Below are 26,435 nucleotides of genomic sequence, written 5' to 3' on the forward strand. Positions count from 1 at the left end.
CTATGTTTTTTCCAGGTGTTCCTCGTATTGTCAACTTGTCTGTATTTAGTTCCCCGCTTTCTTTCAGTCCTTGTTGGTTTGTTGTGGTTTGTTATTTGTCGAAGTCAAGTCCTAGTCCTAGCGTTTGTTTAGTTTGTGTTGGTCCTTGTTGTTTTAGTATTATCCCAGTACCTTTCTTTGCCTTTTTGTTTCTTTAAATTAAATACTTTATATTGAACTTCATTTTGCCTCCTGCATTTGGGTCCTCTACCTCAAACTCCTGACACTGTGGTCACTCATGCATTGCATTTACATCCATTTATTGGTGCTGTTACTGCTTTAATTTTGTTTGATTTCTACTCCATGTTTTTATTTCCATTTCCATGTGTCTGTCCAGCTTTTTACATAAATTATAAAAGCATATAGGAATAACATAGTGAAATATAAACAATCAAACAGTTCCTGGACAATGATTAATTCGTTATAGCTCCTTCTGGTGTTCACAACTTGAATTTGGCCACCGGGAGGCAGTATAATACAGTAACACAGACAAACAATGAATCATTTCACAACTATTGTAAGTGACACATTTTTCTTTACTAATATTAGTCGTTTTTCCACAGAGGGTAACAAATGTGTGAACGTTTTATTGTTTTGTCTGTCTACATGTTTTGCTGCTACATTTGTGATTAAACATACATTCCCAAAAGCGTTTGAACAGGGCTGTCGTGGGCCACATTGTTGTTCCGGTTTCTCTCAGAGGGCCGTTGTGACTGTGAAACCATGTAAATGTTTAGGTACCGTATCAAATCATTACATGTAAACACATAGTTTTGAAATTAGAAGTTGATGATAAATGTTTGTTCAACTATTGTTCGAGTTACTATTAAAAATGTGTTTGGTTATCTCAAAATTACTACTCATTACATATGACAATTTGAAATTTGGTACAGATTTTACAAAGTATCATGAAAGTTGATGCACATGATTTTCTTTCACTGGCCACAATAAATTATGCGGTGGTCCAGATCTAGCTCCCGAGCCTTCAGTTTGACACCTTTGCGTGAGAACATTGGCACATAGATCTATTTTTAGCCTGTCTATGGCGTTTCCCACTATGTGGATTTTAAAGCGGTTATGTGATCTGTTTGACTGTAAACTTTAATTGGTAGTAACATGCAGCCTGGAGCCTCTTTTTAAATATTTGTTCGCTATGCCAAACAAGAGCTGAGTTTAGTTCACTGGCACCATGCAGCACTCACAATTCAAATTTTGGCCGCAAGTCAAAGTGCGGCTGAAAAAAATCCTAACTTGTGTCACTTGTACCACAAGGCACCACTGTAAAATATACTGCCATCATTATGACGAAGAACTGAATATTATTTTTAATGGCACATTTTCATTTGCCGTGCACTTCAGTCAAATATACAGGTACAGTACTTGGTGCCAATGAACATGAACAAATAATCACGGCTTGAGCATCTTGAGCCTAATTGTGTGTCTCTCAAACATTTAGGCAGACATCACATTCATATAAAACCCAATCACAGCTGGTTGACCATCAAGCTTTTGGACAGCGACCCCCACCCTACACACCGACCCTCTCGCACCCACTGTGGCATTATTAGCGACCTGTCCGGTGATGCTTTGGCGCCCGCGGAAGAAGAAGAGAGGAGGAGAAGTAGGAGGTGGTGAGGCATCCACGACTCCTCGCCGGGAGGGAGGGGGTTGGTGGTGGGGGATGAAGCCCACCCAGCCAGCATTGACTGCTGCACCCCGACAGTGTGCGCTGCAACGCGGTTGGCCGGTGATTACACCCTCTTGTACCCGGATTATTTAACGGGTTTCACATTCATACTAATGGAAGGTAAGACGCTTTTTTTCTCGTACACGTGTATTTGCAACCTCACCTTCTTCTGTTCACTCGTCCATTTTTATGCAGTTAAACCTCAATTCCAGGTCTTGAGTGCAAAATCATCTTTGCCTCGTTAACTTTAATAACGCCTCGGCCGCAGTAAAGTTGTGCACACGGCGTCGATAGCTGCGTAATTAGGCAATAAATGATCTTTTTAAAATGACACGCGCGTCTCTTTTATGAGTTTATATAAGTTTCAAGCTCATTTCTCGCGAAAATTGCGGCAGGTTTTACCAAAGGACCCGACAGGCACAATAAATAAATAAATAAATAAATAGAAAAGGGGGAAAAAAAGACGGAGCCTCAGTCTTCTTCAGTATTTAGGACCACCGATTGAACTTGTCTCGCTTGATTCTGTTCTGCAGTGCAACAAGCTTAGTAATTGTACCGAGTCTCGTCTCAACAAGAAATGATGGACTTTGACATTTAAAGTGTTCTTGTAACGCCGATACATGCAACAGCATTCTCGCAGCATAAGTGCCTTCTAGTCGGCGTGCTCTTCTCAGCACGGTGACGCGCGCCAGAATTGCTGGAAAAGTTGCAAAAAAGAAGACTTAATCTGCCCTCACGGCTTTGGATAACTTGTTGAACGTGAGTATTTTCTCCTCGTTGTGACTTAAGGTGCATCCCAAATAATGATGCTCGTGTTTTACGCAGGGTGGATTAATTGAGGAGAATTGAAATGAACGTGTTTGTTCACAGCGTCTGATTGGGCATGTAACACTTCTTTTACCAGAGATTGCGTCTCGTCAAGAGTGGGGAACATTTTTTTTTCCACTTTCAGTTACCATTTCAGATTTTATGTTTCAAAATGTGCCTGAACATTTTGCGTATCCTGGTAAAAATGTATGTAGTTTCGGGGTCCTCATCAGGACACCACCCACCGGACTTGCCAAAAAATAAATAAAAAATCACTCACTCACTCACTCACTCACTCACTCACTCACTCACTCACTCACTCACTCAGATTGCCATGAGCGCACGTGTACATCATAACAGGATGCAAAAAAGTCTCAAGGATACATGCCCTAAATTCACAAGGAAGTGGGCCATTTGAGAGAATTCCAGGGATCTGATGAACTTTGAAGAACTCCTACTTGGGAATTCACAAATGAGCCCCAATCAGAAGATGTTTTTCATTTTTTGCTTATGTCATCTAATGTGGGTGGAGCATGATTTAAAAATGTAATGATCATTTTGAGGATTTGCTATACAAAAAGAGGTTGAAAATAAAGACCCTCTGACGCCAGTTTTGCCAAATGACATGAAACTGGGTGGACAGGATGCATGAAAAAGTCTCAAGGACTCATGTCTAGAACTGCTCTGCAATTTTGGTTTGAACCAGAAATACAGTGCAATTCCAAAGCTCATAAACCCCTAAGATGAAAGGTATCCTAGACAGAGAGGTGATGTTTAAGAAAACTTGTTTTCTTCCAACATCTAATATCGGTGGTGAAGAGTGTTAAATTTGATAATCGGTTTGAGGATTCGCCATGAAAATCGTTTTTTAATTTTTTAATTTGTATTTTTTCAGAGCTTCATTTGCCGATAAAAAACAAAACACTATTTTTTTCCAATCTTGTCCAATGTTGCCTGTTACTCTTACTTTTTGAATGAAATATTTGTTTCTATTTATTTTAAGGTGGTAAAAAAAAAGAAAGATTCTCTGTGTGAACATACATTCAACATAATTTACAGTGCGGGTTAGAGTGCTTCTAAATTCTTGTCAGACTTTACAAATTCAACATGCACAGTGCCGGACTTTTTGGGCCTTTCTTGTCACCTGTGTCTCCCGTCATTTCTTCCGAGGGAACACTCTTTTTCTTTTACTGTTTCATCAGCGCATCCCCGCTGATTAGCTACACAACTGCAGCAGAACAAACTTTAGCGCCTGTTGCATTTGGCTGCTAATATGCGGTGTGCATCAACCTAACTTGGTATGGTTCTATTCATGAATTTGACACCACGGGATTGGTTCAGCGGAGAGCAACTCAATTTATTACTGGCTATTTGTATTGCTTGTCAAAACATGGACAAATGCTACTTATCAAAGTATTGACTCCATCTCATGGTGCATATCTGTCGAGGAAACGTTATTTTGAGCTCGTTAGCTGCTAAATAGTGAGACAGAGCGGACACGGCAGCTCATTGGCAGACTCTCTGGCCTTAGCCACCATCGCCTCCCTGCGAGTTGCTTGTCCCGCCGGGGTTTTCTTCCTTATTTTTTTCTATGAAACATTTTATCGAAAATACTTTCTTTTGATATTGATCACGCGTCTATCTCCATATATATTGTTGTTGATTTATCACCTAGCACTGAGTGAAATGTTTCCCAACCTGAAGTTCGGGGGCCAACTATTTTATGCCGGTACACAATGTATTGGCATCCCACTGAGGGGCGGACATTTGCGAACCTGTTTAACTTCACATGCTAGTTAGGACCCTTCACAGTAGGGCTGCACAATATATCGAAAAAATATCGATATCGCAATATTGGCCCACAACCGCCAACAATCCCGCACAAAGAGCCGGGGGAAAAGCCTGCTTATGTCCAGTGTGAAAGGGTCTCTTGAGTTATTTACTATTTGTGCTGTCTGTCTGTGTGGTTGCATGAATGTTACATGAATGCAGGCGATGCGCTCTGCAATTTTTGCTGTCATCGGAGAGAATTAGTGCGTGAATAATGCAGGGCGGTAACAGGGTCCCTCACGTTGTCACCCCTTCCTTGGAAAGTGGAAAGTGAGCTAATGTACAAAACATTTGTATTATTTTTAGTGCTTACATAGATATATTTCAGCAAGGTTGCTGCTCAAACTAACAAGGAGACATGGAAGAGGAGGAGGTGGCAGTGTGATGTGTGGGAAGGCTACAGAAGGAGAAAGACAATCACAAACATGTGCCAATGCAGACATGCTCGTGCCTGCCAATTGATCCCGCCGTGACTCATATTGGACGATGGGGGCCGAGGGCGCCTGTTGGCTCCGACGTCCCCGGCGGCGGCACAGACGCGTCGATTGTCGAGCCGAGCAGGTGTTCCATACAAAGATGAGTCACGGTTGGAATGGCCGCACAATGGGAGCGCTTAATTTGTTTTGAGATTGATTCAATTTGTGACACAGGTGTTTCAATCATTCAGATGTTTGGGCTCTCAAACTCCCCCTGGAGGTGTGAAGTGGAACTATGATATCCAGCAACGAAATCAGTGCAATACAGCTTTTGATTTTGACGAAATAAACAACAATAATTGGTTAATAGAGTATAGCATATAGTATAGAAAATACAGTATATCGTATTGAATATAGAATCGTTTTGTAATAGACTTTAATGCAAAATGAAGTTTTATCCGATTAAATGATGGAATGATCGATACAGTAATCAATTTTAGATATATTTGATAGCGACAGCCCTAGTTATGAGATTAGTGAGTTAACAAGTAAGAATAGCTCAACTCGCATTTGGTCTGAATGTAGCATTATATCGTGTAGGAGGGCTGACTCATGCTCTTTTAGCCACACCCAAGTCAGGAAGCCTGAAATGGTGACAAAAAAGATTGACGCTATGTCGCCACAACTACTTCATAGTTTTCAGTGTTTGGATGTTTTCAGTGATTATTTTCAAACATGTATAATGTATTTTAGGAACATATCTCTGAATTCACTTTACCGGGTCTTTAAACTCCATTTTCAGTTTACCAGAGATGGACATTACGTCCCAGGGATCTCGAGAGTATAAAAAAAACTCTTCATACCTGACGGTTGATGCTCAAGCCAGGTCTGCCGTACACTTAAAGCTACAACCCGGGAAGTCAAAGTCTTTCATTCTCCTCCCAAAATAACAATGCATTATTTTGCAATAATTATTTTTCTTGCAAAATAATGCAATATAAACAGAAAACGTATTGCGTTGTAATGCAAACGTTTTGCAATAAAACGAATTAGTATTGCATTGTAACGCAATCTAAAATATTCTTATGTCTCCTCGTTAAGTGCTATATTGGGTGACATTTAAACAGTAAAAGTAATCTTTACACAAGCAATATTCCACAATCAAATCAATCAGCGGTTGAGTGAATAAAAGTGCCTTTTATCCACTGTTTAAAAACTGTAATGTTAGATGTGTTATTTGTAGGGTAAACCTCCAACATATTGCATCTTAAATTATGTGGAACCCAATGATCAGACGGGTTGTCACTGGCATGGATTTAGAACCCCAAAAAAATCAAAGGCACACAGGGGGAATTTTAGTCGCCCACTGACTTTGAAAACACGTCCACATTTTGAGGCTGTGTGAAGCCCCCCAACACAAGCCAACACAAGGTGCTGTTTCACTCGCTTGGGAAGAAAAAAAACGCATGAAAGAGACTGAGGGGTGGGGTGGGGGTGCTCACGGGGTGAGGTGGTCATCGAACATCTCTACCCTCCTTGCATACTGACAGCTGCTCTAATATTGATGGCTTTTTTAAATATAAAATCTGACCGCATCTTTTTCCACTGTCAAATTACTTTTCATGAGATTGGATTTGCCGCTGAGTATAAGTGGAAGTGGTATGATTTCTCCTTACGCCAGTTAATCATGATAACTGCGACAATAACTTGCACAATAGAAATAAACTAGAAATAAGAGAGAACTAGAAATAATCCAGAGTTCACTCAGTCTTGCTATTTTATCTTTAACCTGTCATCAATGATAACTACCACTGGGCACAATCGAAATCATACAGGTACTACAAATAATCCATTGTCCCAAAAAGTTATTTGTCTTTTGTAAACTGGACTTTCCAAATACATCACTTTATTTTACTCATTTGCTAGCTTGTGCATTTAATATTAGCGTTATGCAACGGAGACAACTTGACATACGTTAAGAGTCAGTCATAGATGGCTGTAATGGAGAGAATCCGGTCACTTTTCAAAAATGGAAGTACTGTAGGGTTTTTTTGGGGGTTTTTTGTTTTTTCTTTCACCTTTGCAGCCCGCCGCTGCCCGGTACCGGTACGCCACCCGGTGATTGGGGATCCCTGCCATATGTGATATGGGTGTTGAATATTGCGATAGCAATATTATTGCAATATTTAACTTAACTAAAAAAAAAGACATTTTTACTATCTAATGAAAGAAAATAAATGGCAAAATAAGTAGGCTCAATATATTCTTAGCTAATTAATTGTAATAACTTACAATTTTTATATGTATATATATATATTTTTAAAGTTACTTAATGTTAGTAATGCCCGTTGCTACTTTTCTCCTATTGGACAGATATGCGCATTTAAAGCGAAAGTCAACCCAAACATATTTTTTTCAAGAATATGTTCTAGTTGAAGGGCGGCACCGTGGTCGACTGGTTAGCACGTCCGCCTCACAGGTGTGATTGTGAGTGCGGATGTTTGTTTGTCTCTATGTGCCCTGCGATTGGCTGGCAACCAATTCGGGGTGTCCCCCGCCTACTGCCTGATAGGCTCCAGCACGACCTGCGACCCTTGTGAGGATAACCGGCATCGATAATGGATGGATGGATGTTCTAGTTGAAACACGGTATTCTAGTTAATATTGCATTTGTGGAATATGAGTTAAGCAGCAAAATCCACCCCTTTTTAGCTCTCTCAGGGGGCAGCCATTTTGTCACTTTTGTCAACTGAAAATGACATCACAAATGCTCAGGGCTCAGGTAACCACCAATCACAGCTCACCTGTTTTCTGAAGCTGAGCAATGACTAGTCGTTATCTGAGCCCTGAGCAACTTCGATGTCATCTTCAGTTGACAAGTGACAAAATGGCCGCGACCTGAGCTAGCTAAAACGGGTGGATTTCTCATATTCCACGAACGCAATATTAATCAGAATGTCGTGTTTAAATTACTGGGCCTGCATAGAACATATTCTTATATTCTTATAAATATATATGTTTGGGTTGACTTCCCATTAATGTTGCATCTGATTGGTCAAAGTCAGATCAAAGCATACAATTCCATATGACACTTATTACAAGTTTGCGATATGCATATGGCACAGGCCATTATCACGCTGACGATATTTTTGTGCATCCCTGATAATTATTTAAAATTATAACTTGTCTCTAACTACATTAATGAAAAAAAATCATATATTTGGTTTAATATTATTAGATTTTTTTTTTTTTTAATTTTTTGTTTTTTTTGTTTACTTGCCAATCCCCGTTTTTGAGGAAAGCGTGTACAGTACATATTGCATCTCAGCTGATATTGGCAAACAAAAAGTTCCATAATTTGCGTCAATTGCTGCTAGTTGATGTTTTTTTAAACAGTGAATGTTAGCTTTATGTTTTTAACAGCAAACATACATAGGGAAAATCATCAAATGTACATCAAACCTTTATAACAATATTGAGAAACACTGATCAGACTTTGCTACCAATACTGCTTGTTGTTGTTGTTTTTTGAGGGTGTTTTGATGTTGTTGTGTTTGTATTTTAACTTTTACATACTGTGTTCAGTGAGCATCGGCATCTGTATGCCTAAATGGACCACTAATGATTTTGAGGAAACTTAAGTGTCTGTCAGAATTTGTGGCTATAAGCTTTCAGCTTTTATTTATTTATAATTAGCCTTTTTTTCTTTAAATAGCCACATGCCATGTGCACATTACCAATGAAAGTGGAATTCTACATTCAGAAATGCTTACACACAGCCATGAAAGTAGATCATCTCATCAACGAATCTGTGTCGGACCACTTTGCAGAATCACGTTGAATACTTGGTTTCTCATATGCTGACACCTGTCTTTCATCTCCCATTTCAATCTCACATATTGCCTTGGTTAGCTCCATTTGCTGCTGCTTATTAGCTTGTCGTGTTCCCTATTAAATAAAAAATAAGATGGGGGGTGGTGGGATGGAGGAAGCGGGGTGCCACCACCCGCCACCCTGCTGCCGGTACTTAATATGGCTGTCTTTGTAATGAAAGTCAGGCGTTATGAAAGGCAGGGGATGCCTTCCCATGATGCCTCCTCAGATCAGAGGCTGACATTTACAACTTTTTTAAGGCGAATATTAACATATTGGTCATCAACATCTCATCATGTTCGTCACCACATTTTTTTGTATGTTAGCCGCCGTCTTGACTTTGTGGCCGACTGCTGCCAGGCGCCGTTAGCGGTTAGTCGTCTTGATTGATGACTTGTGATGGTTCCACCGCCAAAAGTACAATCCCTCAAAGAGACCATTTCTGTCTCGCTATTTGACTTTAATATTTCCCCAAATGCCTCGCGAGGCTCGGAGGGCGGCGGCGGATGGCGACGAGGCAGCAGTTTGGAAAAGCAATAAGTTAAATGCAGTGACTTGGGCAGATGGAAATAAGCCCCGTTGTATGAAAACCACAGGGAGATTGGGCTTTGCGGCTCTTGGGCTCCACGTGAATTGTATATTCTGATTTGAAACCAGGTTATTACAGAGGCGTAAACGCGTGAAGCCATGGAGGGTGGACATCAAATCAATTTACTTTGTCAGATTTGTCTACATGTGGAGCCTGTGTGTGTAAATGTGTGGATGTGTAACATGTATGTTGTAATAAAAATGCAACATTGGACTCCCCCAAGGTCACAGTGACAGCACAAGCAGATGAATGCAGTAAAAAAGCCAAAATAAATTAATACAAATCAAATAATTAATTTATTAATTAAATAAATGTTTAACTCATTCAGTACCAGACATTTTCAGACCATCTTTTACCTTACAAAAAAATTGTAAAGAAGTCCCTGCATGAATAGCTGGACTGTGAAAAGACATGTTTGCGTAGCAAGCGTGTAGCGTATGTGATTCTGCCATCCCTGAGCGTGCTTTAAGCTGTTTATTGACACCCCATTTGGAGGTTACTGTAAAACTTAACACTCAACAACAAAAAAATATACATAATATAACACTGTATATTTAGATAAAATACATCCTTCATTTTTAAATCACCGCTAACGCTAATGCTAAAGTCAATGTAAAATCATAGAGACATGCTAACGGGAAATTTACTTTGATTTCGGAAGTGATATTCTTTCAAATAAGTAATAATCACGCACAAACGCTGCAGGAACACATATACAGTTAACATAACACTCAAAGGCACAAATTATTCCCAATTTGTGAAAACCGAAGTATATTAACAATCTCAATCACAACTTTCCTCTACTGACCTACTTTGAAGTTATATTTAAAGTTGGGCTGTCAAGGATTCAAGGAATTGTACTTTCCTCAAAATTCAAGGGTACAAAGATCCAAGGACTTTTTGTTATGACAACACAAATGTCCCCTTGATATGGCACGAAATACCATATCCGAGGTCCCGGGTTAGCCCAGTAAGTCCAAAGGCTTGTGAAAATAAAGACAGAGCAATAACATAGGACAAAATAATTAATTAATAATTAAATAAAGGAGTTGCTGGTAACAGTTTGAATGTGTGCAAATATGCAGGACATCAAAGGTATGGATGCAGCACAGTGAAAATGCAAGAGACTTGAATTCCACATCATATTTACAAGTTCATTCTGTACTTGACAAAAACAATAGAGAGTTAGTAAAGAGAATTAGAATAAAGTAATTGACGTGCAGGCATGAATGGGTGTGAGGCTATGGTGATCATTTTGAGTAATTGAGTTTTAGTAGTTGAATCAATACAAAGTTTTTAGTTAATCAATAATTGTTTTATTAATCATGATTTCAATCTCAATCAAAATAATCGTGATTATTTTTATTTCTATAATGGTCCGGCCCTGAGCATCTTGTAATTGAAGTGTTTTTTTCTTTTGTCCCTTAGGACGGCGCTGCCCGTGGGCCCAAACACCAGTGCGGTGAGCTCAAACCGCCACATCTGACGGCCTCATTGCACGTCACATCTGACCGCTGAGCGACCAACCCGCCGACACACTTGTTGGTCACACCTCGAGCGGCCACGCGGAGGCTAATCACGGAAAGGATGCTGCGGCGGTTGACAGCATTGTGTCTCGTCTAATACATCCTGACACTCATTTTTGTGACTTTCAACAACAAAAAAAAGAGCAGGAGAATTCACCTCAAAGATGATCTTGAGCGTCCTGCTTGCCCTGCACGCCGTCTATGGCGGCGTGGCCTACGCCATGCAACATTACCCCGCGGCCTGGGGACACTATGACGTGTGCAAGTCGCAGATCTATACGGAGGAAGGCCTGGCGTGGGACTACATGGCCTGTCAGCCCGAAGCCACCGACATGACAAAGTACCTGCGGGTAGCCCTCGACCCGCCCAACATCACATGCGGGGATCCGCCGGAAACCTACTGCGCTCTGGTGAGTGACGAACTCGCACATGGTCCTGATGGAGACGAATGAGGATGCCGGCGCGGCAGGTCAGGGGTACACCAGGCGAAGTATTGTTTCTCGTAACGGAGATTAATGAACATGCGGATGCCCCGAATTGCACATCGCGGGTGCACATGAGTTAGACAAAGTCAGGAAATGCACAATTTTCAGCACAGCCTTATAGGGCTGCTCGATTAAGTGATTTTGAACCGTAACCGAATTTTCTGGATAGAACGATGTTAAAAACGTTCAAATCGGCATGTTCTATTTGTTATTTTTGGTGTATCTGAGCCACCATAGTTTCCTCTGCATTTCCGCTTCCTCGCACGAGCGCGCTGTCCGAAACAACGGCAACATCCATGGCTATACCGGCGATTCTGCTATTTGCTCAGGCAAGTGTCCGTTTAGTTAATAAATCGGGCAAAAATAGATCTGAAATGTAGTGTGTACCGCGCATGTCTTATGTTTAAGTAAGACGAGGGAGGAAGGTGAAAGGCTAGTCACTAGCTGGTTGGCAAAATGACTTGCTGACAGACTGTTTGGTTTACAGACTTGACTGTCTACCTTCTCTCATGTTGATGATTTCGTTTCAGATGGTATATGCACTTTCTTCTTTCATTATTGGTTTAATTAAGAACAAATCTGAAACCTATTGTGTCAGTAAAATGCTTTTAATCCCAATGGATTGTTCTGTGTTAAAAAGTTAAATTGACTGGCATTTTGAGTTCAAAGAAAGAATAATTAAGTTTAAATAAAAGACATTCAAAATACTTCATTTTTCATTATTTTTTATTTTACAAAGCAATAGTAATCGTAAAATCGGGATTGAGAGAAAATAATTGGTATTTTCTTATTAGGCGGAATGGAACAGCCCGACAGCCTTATTTACACGTATTTGAAGAGTAACTCCCTTATTCAAGCGTACAGTCACGCCATGAGATGCCACCCAAACATTCTGCTATGTCAAAGGTGACACGTTAGTGAAGGAGTATAGCGTTAGGGAACAAAAGTGTAATAGAAGATTCCAGAAGAGGTCAGACAGGTGGGCGAGGCTCCTTTTAGGCCTGATGCCATAGAGAAAGCCAAGTGGAAAACTTTTCAAGATGAGGTCTGGATCATTAGTGGCAGTGGTGAAAGTTACCAGCTGATCAGATTACATTAAAAAGAGTAGACGTTAATGTGGTTAAAAAAAAAAAAAACTAACAAACTATGCTTCCTTTAAAAAAAAAAGGACATTTCGAAGTGACCCCAAAACCTTTCAACAGTAGTGTATACATTTAAAAGATGAATATCTATGTGCCACTGAGTTTAAAACGGAACAAAATGGGTAGTAGAAACTTAATTATTTGTGTTTGGCGGGTTCTGTCACACATAGACACAAACAATCGGGGTGGAAGGCGTTCTCCAAATGCCCGATCCACAACGGTGATCTGTGATCATCACCCTGGCCAACTTTACATCATCCGTAAATGCGAGATCTTCATGCGGTTCCTTATAAACCTACCTTGCGCACGTTGATCTGCTTGGACTCCAGCCATGTAGACTGTGCACCTCGCCTGCGCTGAATTTAAAGTGATGGATAGGAGCCCCTTCTATTGGCCGGAAAGCAAGTTCACATGTGTTCACGCTCACAAAGGCGGAAACTCACGTTTCTAACTATGCACATCTGTGAAAATACTAAAAGAAAGAGAACTCACCCAAGCGCAGTTAGACCACACTTCGCGCTAGACGTGCATTGGCCACAAAAATATGGGATCATACTGTGTTGTGTATACATAGACTTTAAAACAATTATTTAGGCAATCATAATAACCATAACTTTTGCTATTCATTTCTGGGCTTCTTACCCCCGCAAATAGCTACATTTCCAGATGATAGAAATAGTACTATATTCCCAAGTCAAAGTGTTGCGCTCATATAATATTTACGGACTGTACACTTATGTCACACAAAGAATTGGAATGCCATCATATAGGGTGATAGAAATCCATGCACATTGTTGGAATCGTAAAGGTTTTAAATGTCTTGCTTGCATGCTAACAGTTGGTACGCTAACATACAGCAAGACAGTAGAGTAGAGACTGTATAGAGAATGTACACTGAAAAAAATGAAAAACAAAATCATCTAAATTACATGTATAAACTGCTTAAAAAATCTATCTGGATGCAGATGATTTTATTTCGTGCAACCACTTGATGAAATAAAATTGAGTAAATGATGCGCAACATTTTTTTTCAGTGTACAAAGGTAGCCTCTGTATTTCATATCCATTAACTCTTAAATAATTCTTATGAGAAAAATAAGAATTGCTAACATGCTAAGAGGTGCATATAGCCACATCTCTAAATTTTCATTTACTATTACAACTTAGGCCTCGACAGAAAGAAAACCTTTAATGCTGAAAGCTAGCATGCTGACAGCATTTTTCTACCAAAACTTACGTGGACCCATGATGTGGATTTTTATTGTTCTTTTTTTCTCTGATACAACACACAAAAAAACGTGATGAAGGACTGCGCTGCTGCGCATCACAGGGAGCATTGCTAATAAAGTGCTTGACCTTAAGAGAGTCTCATTGGTTATTTAGTGGTTATTGTCAACAGCGGAGCCACAGGTTACGTTTATCTTCACTCCCAATCAAAGACGGCATCAGCGTCAGCGAGCGCAGAGGCGCTTAAAACACGCTCCGAGCGAAGCCCCGCTGAGAGCTCCCACTCGTAAATATTTACCAATTAAAAGCGTTTAAAAAGCAGCGCATTGGCGCTGGTGGCTCCAGATGGCGCTGAGACGTTTAATGCCACCGTCGGATGGAGCGAGGGAGAGAAAAGGGACGTGCTGAGCTTTACATCAAAACAAACGGCAGACAAAATTTAAGTAGCTCCGAGCTTTAGCGGGGATAGAGGAGGCAGCTTGTGGTGCTGCATAATGATGAAGACACAGTGGAAGTCCTGTCAGGGGAACAAGAGCACAAAGTGGAAACCCACCAAAATAAAAGCATAAACAGCACAGACAGATGGACTCCAATGCAGAAGAACCAATTAAAAGTCATTTGCTCACAAAACCAGGTCAACAAATTATTATTATTATTATTATTACATACTATTAAGAAAAAAGGAGTTAGGAATCTAACAATATAAAACCAGCAGGGCTGCGCACTTGACCCTTTTTTGCCAGTCAGTCCTCCATCCGCGACTTGGGTTCACTTCCGGCCTCGTCCCTCCGTCCTTATTCATAAAATTTATTGCCCCCCCCGATCCCATCCGTCCTCGTCCTTTTAAAGTTCTTCCATCCTTGCATTCTGTCGGTCCTAGCCAAAATGAAACCAGTTACGGGAGAAGCAAATGAACTCACGTGCATGACACCTGTCGGCGGAGCAGATCCAAATCAAAGTCTTTCGGTCACAAAAAAGGTCCGTCTGACAGTCCAATCAATGGCACAAAAACTCAAAATCTAGCAACATTAAACCAGTAACAGCACACACTCAAATGCACGACAGCAGTCACAGATGATGCCATTCAAGCTCCTTTGTTCGGAAAAAGTTGATCAACTCCAGAAGGAAACAAAACAGGAGGTATGAACCTAAGCAAAATAAAAACATTCACAACACAAACTGACTCAGATGCACAACACCTGTCACGAATATCCAAGTCTTTTTTTATTTCCCAGCCCAGGAGTTGCTTTCCCTCACTTAATGATTCTTAACGTGCAGTCAGATAATCTTGGATGGATCGTCACCCTGCCTTGTCTTCATTTACAGTGGACTTGTCTATTGTGTGTGTGTGTGTGTGTGGGGGGGGGGGGGGGGTTGCTGCGCGTGTGTGTGTGTCTGCTGCTTGAAATAGTCATGAGGGATGGAGCCTGCCATGGAAGGACTGTTTAATAATGCAACAGTGCTGATCTCAAACAAATGAAGCTATCAAACGAACACATTTTTCAATGCAAGTGGAGACTTTTTGGTGTTGGTTCGTCACTAATTTCCCCTGAATGGCTTAGACAAAAGATTTGACAAAAGACTGCTTCTCCCCACAGGCTTTTTGGGGAAAATAAAATATGGCTTTTCTGACAAATATACACACTTGTTTTTGTCAGACTTCATCTTTTTTTCTATTATATACACACTTTTTGTAAGATTTTTTCTAGAAAATATATATAAAACTTTGTTGACAAAACTTGAATTATCCTCCTAAAGTTACGTTTTTTTCGTGAAAATATACAACTTTACTTTTTTTGGAGGAAAATATATTTTTACAATTATAGAAAATAAAATGTTTTCCTCATTAAATAGTTTTTTTTTTCTTGAAAATATACAACTTATTCTCTGAAGATTATTAAAGTACTTAAACAATTTGAAACTATATTACATCTTCATCAACTGTTTTCACTCAGCTGTAACCCTAACCTCAAACCTCACCCTAACCCTAACCTTAACCTGAACCCTAACCCTAACCCTAACAAATAAACATTCTCATACAATTGCAACTTTTTGTGGAAAATTATTAATCTTTTTTCTTGGAAAGCCAAAACATTATTTTCCTCCACTAATTTTTTAGCCAACATACACAAATCTATGGCAAGAATATCATCGCTGTCCTGTGAAAATCACATATGTCCAATTTTGGAGAAAAAAAATTCACATAAATGTGATGTCTGTAAATGATTACTTTTTATAAAAAGGACTCTCCCATGATCGCAGACTTTGAAGTACTCGGCTGCCGCCAGCTTCGTGTTTGTAATCTTAATCAATGCAAGTGTTGAATTAGCGATTGAATGCAATTTTTAGGTATTATTAAGTGGACGTGAGTGTGAAATAGCAATATAAAGTATAATACAACTTGAATGAAGCGGTGGATGGAAACTCAAACAAGCTGGTGTTTTGCTTTGTTTTGTTTTGTTTTGTTTTGTTTTTTAACCTCCTGTAAACTTGTCATTTTGACACGACGAGGATTCTGCCCTACAGCGACGGTATGCAACTTTTGATGTGGAAAATACACGAGCTTGTCCTCAAATTTACTCTGTTTTCTGGAAAATATATAAAAAAATGTTCATGCAGAAACGAATTGTGGCGCATTGGGTTGAAAACAGATAAATTTCTGTAAATGTTTAATTGCTTACTCAAATGTTTCCATAACTGATTACTGGTTTTATGCTGTTTATGTATATATATATATATATATATATATATATATATATATATATATATATATATATATATATTTATTTATTTATTTGTGTGTTTGTTTACTTACATTACTGCTGTACCTCAGGCCATCAATAAACGATATGTTATCTTATCTTAGTAATGACCAGGGCAGGAACGTCTTGAGTTTACCAAACCTACATAGGCAGTTCTACAGTCTTTAATGACAAGCAGGTTGACTCCCTGACATTATAGCGAAGTATCAGGTTGGTGGTTGACAAAAGGGCAAATAAGGATACAAGCTTCTCACTTCTGAAGATCCGTCAGTGGAGATAAACCAAGAAACGACGGCTTTGAGTTAGTGCGCCGTTGGCCTACGCGTTTCTGTGTCGGGCTCTTCTCTTCCGGCGCCCTTTGAGTCAAGCTGGGTGGATCCTTGTAATACTTCTGAACTTTATTCCATTCTCTAAGAATGGATGAAAGAGGGGAGGCTGCCAGTTGGTCACAAAGTCCCCCCACAGAGGCTTAGGAATAGAAACACGAGATGAGAACCGCCACTAAGCCGCTGGGAGACTGCCACATATTTATTGTTCATCCACTTGGAAAATGGCTTTTATCTGCTTTTTGCAAATAAACTCTTTAAGGTTGATTGTTTTCTGCATCAACTCGCCTCAGTCGGGGTTGTGAGGCGGCTCATGCTGGTGGTGAGAAGTGTTTACATGATCGCAGATATTTATCGGCCTACTTTGATGTCTCTCCTCTCAAAAGAAAAATAAAAGAGGCATATTTCCTCTGGGATTAAGCAGAGACCAAAATAACGTTAATCAGGTGGCCAGAGGCGACCATCCAAATAAATGTTGATCCGTGCCTGCTGGGAGCATCAATAAGCAACTGTTTACTGCGAGGTGATAAGTTGTCCACAAACGTTTTGATTTAAATCATTTGTGCAATTAAGAGTTGGAAAATCAGAGTCAGAGTTGGAAAATATTCCTTCAGTGGTAGGGCACATTTTTTGCAGAAGTATGACGTTTTCACAAAAATGTACAGCTTTTTTCTAAAGTGTAACTTTTTCATCTTATTTCTTGTAAGATGACGTTTTCCCTCGAAAATGTATGAAATGAATGAAAACTTCATTGATTGATTCTCATAAGATTCCAACTCTTTTTCTAAAAAAACATACAATTCTATTCTGGAAATACTTACAATTTTAATTCTCCGTTGTCCTTTTTTGGAAATAAATATTATTTTTTAAAAATCCACAAACTCTAATTGTCTATTCACATTTTTCTCGCTAAGACATTTTGCTCAAAAATGTAAATATGTCATTCTTGAAATTCTTCAACGTTTTTCTTGAAAAATTCAATTTCATTCAGGAAAATGCTTTACATTTTGCTCATAACTTTCTGGAAAATATATTATATCCTTTCTATATAGTTTATTGTTAAAATTGTAAATATTATTGGACCATATTTTATCATACTTGTAGTAAATCAGATTATCTCTGCATCTTAAACCACAACCTACAGTTTCATATTTGTAATGAATAATTCTATCCAAATTGGAATGAATCACATCTTATTCTAGTGTGAGTGAATCGTATTATAATCATATTGTACTGTGATGTTTTGTAATTGGAGTAAATAGTATCGTGAATTGTATTGTATCAATTGTACGATAACATTATTTAATTGCGTGATTGCTATGAATTGTATCGTTTGATAATTGAAGTGAATTATACTTGTATCAGAATTTAAGGAATCCTATTGTACCAGAACGTATTGTATGGCGAGTCATCGTAAATATTAATCGTAATTAGGGTGCATTGTTTTGTAATGTATCATAGTTTATATCATATCTTATTGCATCCTTATTGGATCTCATCGTATTGTATCGTATCCTGGATGGAGTGAACCGTCGCGTATCGTATCATAATTTGAGTAATTTAGTATCGTAACCTTATGTACTTGTATGACAATGTAATCAGGGTGAATTTCATTGTACCTCTTTGCATCGTAAATGTAGTAACCTGTTTTATATCGTATTACGATTTTGATGTACAGTATTGTTAAATGTATTGTTGTCGTTGTACAGATAGGTCTCAAAGTGATGTCAATGCTCATCGCAGCAGACAAATCAAAGAAAAAAATGGAACCCCTTCCACTGTTATTTTTATGGTGACGGGGTCGCATCCTTGCTCCAGAATGTCACACTTATAAGTGCTCGCTAAATCAGTTAGCGATGCCCCCCCCCCCCTTTGACCATTTACGGAGGGGGGACAAGGCGAAATTCACTCATCCGTGGGTTTGTTTCAAGACGGGGAACAGTTGGAGCGTTTAGTGTGCCGTCACCCCGCCGCCCTTGACTCTGTCGTGAACTGGCACTGCCCGGTGCATCATCGCCGCACCGCTGCCCGCTGAGACGTCGCAGTGAAATGTGACATGTCCCCCGACGCCAACAGGGGGAGGCAAAGGGAACCATCATTTACGCTTTCACTCGCCTGCCACCGCTTTTGTCTGCTGCCCCGCTTTTTAATTTCCTTGTGCCTTGTTTTCTGTCAACTGATGATGCATAATATCCCGGCCCGAGGTTGGGCACTGTGGATGAGGTGAGCAGCTTGACAGGCGATATGTCGCCATTATTCGCAGGTACGCGTGACAGGTTAATTCTTGGCACGTTGTAAATACTAAGATGGATGAATTATGCATGGAGATAGCAGAGAGAGGAAAGTGATGATTGTGTGTGTGTGTGGGGGGGGGGGGGGGGGTGAGTGTGTGTGTGTATGTGCTTTGTGGACTGTTTGACACACTGCTTTGCTCCACTTCCATAGGTTTTACTTTTTAAAATGTCTCTGTGGATTACTATTTTGCTAACTGGTGTCAAAGAGTAGCTAACAACGTGTATAAATGTCTGATTTGCATGTGTATTCTGTAGTTGTTTCTCTGTTATTGGTGCTTCCCCTTCCCAAACAAGGAATTCAAACACAGCTCGTTGCTTCTGATGGACATGCAATGATGATGTAATTTCCAAAATGGCTGACAGAAAGTGGATATGTTCAAACAATTTTCTTAACAGTTTATATTCAAATCAGTATCTTAACTGCACACTGTTGAAATTTCTGGAAAAAAAAATGTTGACTATACAGGGAGAACCGACAAGAGGTCAGAATCGCTTTTAAACCTTTCAACGAGAAGCAGTGGTTGGTTGCGGACAAATAAGTAAGCAAAAAGCGCATCGAAAATGGCTATAACCAACGCAGCGCCGCGAGAATCCATATTGGCTCGCATGAAAACACAAGTCCAGCAATGACGTCAAAGCATTGTTGTCGCACGGAGACGACGGAAATCTTCGGGTGTAACCGTCCACAGCAAAACGTGAATCCGAAGATATCCGCAAATCTCCACCGGGGCTGGAGTTTTGCGTTTTCACTGAAAAAACTCCGGGGACGTGTGGGTGATAGGGTTAACCGCAGGCTTATATCCGGCGTTTTCAAAAACCCCGGCTACGTCTAGACAAGGCCTGAGGCATGAGCGCCGTCCAAACATACCACTGTGACAATACAGGGGACAAGTTCAGACTTGAATCCGAAAATTCTGATCGAGCATTCGTTTTTAACTTCCAATTTGCATCTCGGTTCGAGTCACCACCGATTTGTGGACAGCCTTGTAACTACAATTAATAACTTCAGTGAGTAATTAGATCACGTCATCATCATAAATGGAGTGCATTCTAGCGCAATTGGGATGAATCGTATTGTACCATACCACAGCCCTCGTAATCGGAGTGAATCTTATTGTGCTGCATTCCAACTGAAATGGAATTCAAATGAATCATGTCATAACTGGAGTGAATTATATCATATTAGAGTGAATAGAGTAATAGGTGTGAAGCCTACCATATTGGAGTGAATAATTTGAGTGCATGGTAACAAATGGTGGTATGATGATTGGAGTGAAATATAGCATATAGCCTAACTCAACTGTATTTTAGATGTCAAAAAATGTTTGTGGCTCCCACAGTTTTCTTTTCTGTGGAAAGCGGGTCGAAATGGCTCTGAGTGTAAAAGGTTGCCGACCCCTGGGTTAGCCCATCAGTTGGTGTTCAGTAGCATGCTTTAAATAACTGCTGCATTGTTGTACTTTCTTGAGCTTCTCAAAAATAAAGATTTTGTGAAAAATACAAAAAATATAAAAATAAATATACTGGTTAAAAATGGCCATTTGAGTCATTCACAGTTAAGTTCACAAACAGTAAAAAGTTGATGAAATTCAAGAACAGAGAAGTTCATACAATTTGTCCAAAAATAACTCTTCTTTTATTTCTTTGATAAGAATCGGAATCGAGAATTGTTAGTAACCATAATCGTATCAAAGAATCTTAATGGGAACCGGAATTCAAAAGACACCCAACCCTATCCGTGAGGCTTGAATTTTAGATTAAGCAAACACACATCTCACCCGCATTCCCAGCTTTGCGCAATTATTCAAAGGCAATCCTCTTACTTCACCATGACTCAGACGCCTTGCCGTTTGTCTCAAAACACTCGCATCGTCTGGCGGGGAAAAAGCCTGGCATGAGTGCGACGCAGCTGAATCGTGCTTCTCACACTTGGCTAATTTGACATTTCAGTGATGAGACAGACGTTCCTCGACAGTCGCCATTATTCACACACGTCAAGCAGAGCGTGTTGCATTTGTGATACTTTGCAAATTAATCCCAGACCTTCCCGTTTAAGGCAACGTTCAGTTTAAATGGCAAAGTTTAAATGGCAAATTAGGATTTCATGACATTATTTTTTTCCCCTTGTTTTATGATCGACAATGGGTAAAATGAACCCATCAACTCATTCATTAATGGAACAGAAAAGTGTTTTTCCACAGATAATTAATTAACCGTTCTACAATAATCAATCATTTTAGTAGTTAAACCTTAAACCAGGGTTTTTCCTGGCTCAAATTGAGGCAGAGGTGGTACCATCCTGACAATCAACGCATGTATCTGTAAATTTAGCTGACTCACTATCTTTTCCAGGGAAGACACTGTAAGTTAAGAGTTCCAATAAGAATGAATATTATCATGTTAAAGCATTCATTCATTAAAACTAGAGACACAATTTTGAAAGTGTTACTGCAAAGAGCGCACATAAACTGCCCCATCCCTTCATTCGCTAGCTCTCCTGCATATTTAAACACAATCCCCTTCTTTGTATGGCTTTTTAGCTTTATGCAGTGTTCAAACTTCCAAGCAAGTTGAAACAAGTGCTTCATAAATTTATGGAACAACTGTGTCTACTTTTCTGCCTGACCTTTCAAAGAGAGCAACTTGTGCTTGCGAAGTTTAGTCCCCTTTGGAAAATTCCTGGTTGATGTTTGCATCCAGGGAACAGAAGTACCTCTGAAGATGTGAAGCCTTGCTCAAATGATGCTAAACTTATGTGTCAGAATGACCCTGCAGAAAACCTCCGAGCATAGTCCAGCATATGAGCTCACAAGCTAGTTTTGCTTTTGTGCTGGTGTTGCTATTTTGTTTTTGTTGTTGTTGTTTTTTAGTGGGGTTGCCATCACATTCAACAAAAGCTGTGTTCATTTCCTGTGTTGAACTTTATATTTTTGTTATGCTCTGATTTTTTTCCCCTCCCATTTTGATAGTGAACTTGCTAGGCAACACTACACAACGTTTTTTTCCCCTCCATTTCATTTATGTCAAACTACATGCCTGAGATGCACGTACCTGGTACCTCGCTTGCCGAATGTAATCTGTTCAATCGCCCCGTTCGGACAAGCCCTTTATCAAATGCGCAACAGCGATCCCATATTTGGAAGTGCTGAAGTAGCAGCTGACCAGGAAGTAAAAAGTGAGGCTGTTCCCACTGGTTTAGATTAGAAATGTATCTTTCATTGTTACAAAAGGGTGTGCAGTCTTTGCTCATTTTAAAAAGGAAAATCAAGACGAGACAAGATGTATCTTGTCAATGTTACAGTAAATGCCCTTTATTTATCCATTGGCCTCATGCCATTACTTGTAAGAAAGTCAGCCAAAATATCAGTAAATGGCTTGACAGCCCCTCTCCTATTGGAAAGGCTTTCTGATGTCACGACGGCACCGTCGTGAAGTAGAATATGTTTCGGACAGATGGACAGATGTCCAAGTACGTGCAGCATTGTCCAGCAACGCTACTTTCTGTGGTGCCGCCCCTCACCACGTACACAATGAAATGGCTTGACAACGGCGCACTGCAAGTTCACAGTTAAAAGGGCTTTAAGAGCCGCATGAAACCAGGCAAAGAGCGGGTTATTGAACCTGATGTAGCGCCTCCATAGTTGCGAACGCTGCAATTGCAGTTGAAATATGTTGAGGCCGCAATATCAATCGCCCACAAAATTAACTGGAGAAGGCACCTCCCAATTTTGAATGCAGGAAAAACCCTGCCTTAATTCTGTTTTTTTGGGGTTTTTTTTACAAATTATCTATACTATACTCTTAAACTATAATCTTAATTATAAAAAATGGCTGTCTTACTATGAAGATACAACGTTGCTGGTTGAAAAAAACATGCCTTTTGGGGGTCTCTTGAAAAGTGATAATTTTGGAGGAATTAGGATTATGACAAACTCAACGTAGACAAGCTCCCACTCGATAATTAGGCCCAATCAGAAGCATACATATTGACAGATAAGTGACTCTAAAATGCAAAAAAAAAAAGAAATGCCTGCGCCTTTTAATGTTGAAGTGTGCCTTCAAAGTTTGATGAGCATTTGAAGTCTTAACCTTAAAAAAAGGGGTGAAAGATATTAGCCATCAACACCAATTTCAGCGATGCGCACCAGAATGGGTGTACAAGTCTATTCTGACAGGTCTCAAAGACTGATGCCCTAAATTGATCTGAAATTCAACCATTTTGGTTTGAAGCAGCCATTTTGGGAGACTTCCAGGGCTCTGACATGCTTTGGCGAAATCCAGACTTTGAAATTCACTCGAAGTGAGCACCAAATAGCAAGCAGGAATTCTAGACAAATGAGTGAAGCTGTGAAGATTTTTGCCTACACCCTCCAATGAGGGCAGAGCATGGCGTCAAAGTTTGATGATTATTTCGAGGAATCTCCATGAATATGTGAAATTCTGGTGTCATGTAGGAAGCCAACTTCGGATATTTCTGCTTGTGTTTGTCCACCGTAAAGGTAACCATGGCCCATCATGTAAAAACTCACATAAGTTGTGTGTTATATTAAAGTTTTTTTTTTTTTTTTGTCAACTCGTCACAAAAGTCCTTGCTGTGTTTTTGGTGATGATGGGGAGAAAAAAAGGTCAAGCAGGACAAGGTTTTAGATGTTTGCATTCACTATGATGTATTTTCCCAAGAGAAAAATCCTGCAGCGCATGGAAAGGTTTGAAGCCAGAAACAGTGGCAGAATGACAGGCAACTGTTGGGAGCTCGCTCTCCCCCTCAGCCATCACGTTGTCAAGCCACATTGATCTGAGAAAACCAAAAAGTCTGTGTGTATGTGTGTGCGTGTGCGTGTGTGTGTGTGTGTGTGTGTGCGCAGGCAAGGAAAGAACAGGAGAACTGGCTTTTTTTGGCATGATTTTTATATAATACTGAATGAAAGGCTGACATTTGAGCGCTGCTTTATTCCGCAAGCCAGCTGGCATTTGAAATTAATAGACGGCTCTAATAACTGTGCAGATTGACATGGCGAGCTTGCACAATAGCTGCGCTATTTCCCACTCTTGCTCTCAATTTCATCTCTTCGACGGCGACGACAGTTATGATTATCTTGCCTTTGTGAAAGCACTACTAGCAATAAAAAAAAAAAATAATAATAATGTTATCAATGACCAGTTGTGACATGCGACGGCAAAATAACTCATTTGTAGAGGACGTATTTTTGGATGAAAATCAAAAAATGAGACTCCCCCTCCTCCCCAACCTTGACAGAGGTGAACTTGTCACCTCCGTCTACATGAGCGGCACATGAGCATCAGCGCGGCTTTGGTGTTACTTAGCGCTTTGAGTCTCTGGAGACGCGACAGCTGTTCAGCGACAACCCTGCAAGCAATATCATGTGAAAGAAACCCGACTTAAATTGACAGCAATTCAGAATTGTTTTCACCCACGGTAATGTAGTGTCATATATTGGACATTATCCATGGTAAAATCTTTGCAAGCTCTCCACACAACACAGAAAAGTAACATGAGGCGTCGAGAGGAATACATGTCGGCTCAATTACTCGAACACAACCACGTGACAGAACTATCAGCGGTCGCCATGGCAACAACAGAGATGCCTGTGTCCTATATACAGCAGAGCTACGTTTAAAAAAAAAAATGAAAATCTCAAAGCTGAATTTGTTTTCAATCTTGTCAAAAATAAACCTGCCTAGCCTAATCCCTCTCCCTAGTCTCTTCATCCAGTTCGTGCTGGGAGATGCCAAGGCGTTCCCAAGCCAACTGGGAGACATAGTCGCCCCAGCGTGCCCTGAGTCATCCTCAGGGCCTCCTTCCAGTGGGACAAGCCCGGAACACCGCACCAGGGAGGCGTCCAGGAGATATCCTGATAAGATGCCGAGCCACCTTATCTGGCTCCTCTCGATGCAAAGGAGCAGCGTAGATGTGCTACGCCTCACTTGGCGTTCCTGCCGCGCACCCGGCACATCTCGCAATTTGGTGACAAAAGTAGATTAAGTTTTAGATGAGCAAAAAATATTGTGCAGTGCAGGTGGTCTAACACGATTTTGGTGTATTTGATTGAGGCGCAGGCAGACGCATTCGGGGCCCCGCGGACGTGTATGGTGGATGTCACGGTATTTCACTGATAAGTATGACACCAATGTGGGACAATCCCTCTGAATCGGTGTAGAAATCAATTCATTGAACAACTTTTAATCATATTAAGAATATTTTGATAGCACCCCTGTCACTACTGGGAGGAGATGGGTGGCCACACTCGTACGAACCATCAGGGGTGCAAGGCAGTCTCCAGTTGTCCACGTCACATGCACAGCCCACTACATCATCCTGAAGAAGGTCCGCCTCCACATCGTTGATCATCCAATCACAAATGATTGATGTGGCAGCTGATGATGTCTGAAAATCATTATATTTTCGTGAGAAAATAGTATCTACAGTATGTATGTTAATTATTGAATTGTAGCATCTCTTTTAAAGCAATGAACGGTTAATGTCGGTGGTGTAATCACGTCAAAATAGTTATTCGTGCATGTTGTAGCGAGGTGGAAGTTTCACCTACGTATAATACATTCACCCAATCAACGGTGCCAGAAGCAGCGTCCACTCCAAAGAAGCGCTGCCTTCTGAGGACAACTCCTCCGCCCCATGACAAGAAGGAACTATGTCCCGAATTAATCTTTTAAATGACAATGTCAAGTCCCCCTTCAGGAGTTTATTTTGGGACAGAAAAGGACAAGTTTTCCTGGGTCGGTATGCCAAATTCAACCATCCATCCATCCATCCATCCATCCAGCCATTCATTTACTGAACCTCTTATCCTCAGTTAGAAAAGAAACAGATATTAAAATTAAAATAAACACTCGAACCAGAAATTTCCCATACTATTGTGGAAGAAGACTCTTTTTCCATGGAGGAGCTCCTCCCCTTTTTTCCTCCTTAGTTAAAGTTCATGAGCAATAAATAGTTATCTATTTTTGAGTATTTGTTTCTTTTTAATACTGTATTCTCACTTAATTCTATATTGCATTATATTTACCTTTGACCACGCAATAGTAAAAAAAGTCAGAAAAAGATAAGTATGGAGCTGGAACAGATTAAGTGCATTCCCATTCATTTAAAAAAGAAACATTACAGCAATTTATGAAAGATACAGGTTACAAACAGGCTCATAGAACTAATTAAGTTCGTAACTTGAGGTTTCACTGCATTTGTTGTTTTTACCAAGCGCTTGGCCTCTTGACCACATTAATGAATCGCAGCCTACTGCTAAAAAAACAGAGTTCGGCCACTCCTTAACCGAGACAAGACCAAGACTTTTGGGACTCAAGTCTGAGACGAGACAAGACCACCTTCAAAATGTGGTCTCGAGATACCGGTCTCGAGTGTTACAACACTAGTTTTGAGTTCCGTCTAACAGTAACC

The 26,435-nt window shown here is 40.2% G+C and overlaps 1 protein-coding gene across 2 annotated transcripts in view; it reads left to right on the forward strand.

The window, feature by feature from the left end:
* The first annotated feature begins 1,747 nt into the window (after positions 1 to 1,747).
* The window catches only part of LOC147140808 (netrin-G1-like), an 82,336-nt gene continuing 57,648 nt past the window's right edge, over positions 1,748 to 26,435 (forward strand). For both annotated transcript variants that reach the window (XM_086043952.1, XM_086043953.1), the window contains exons 1-2: positions 1,748 to 1,846; positions 10,670 to 11,177. In XM_086043952.1, coding sequence (XP_085900078.1) covers positions 10,932 to 11,177 — 246 coding nt within the window. In that variant the 5' untranslated portion in view covers positions 1,748 to 1,846; positions 10,670 to 10,931. The remainder of the gene's footprint in view (positions 1,847 to 10,669; positions 11,178 to 26,435) is intronic.

Source organism: Filicampus tigris, chromosome 10, assembly GCF_054856515.1.
Source record: "Filicampus tigris isolate MCC_2025a chromosome 10, RoL_Ftig_1.0, whole genome shotgun sequence".
NCBI lineage: Eukaryota > Metazoa > Chordata > Actinopteri > Syngnathiformes > Syngnathidae > Filicampus > Filicampus tigris.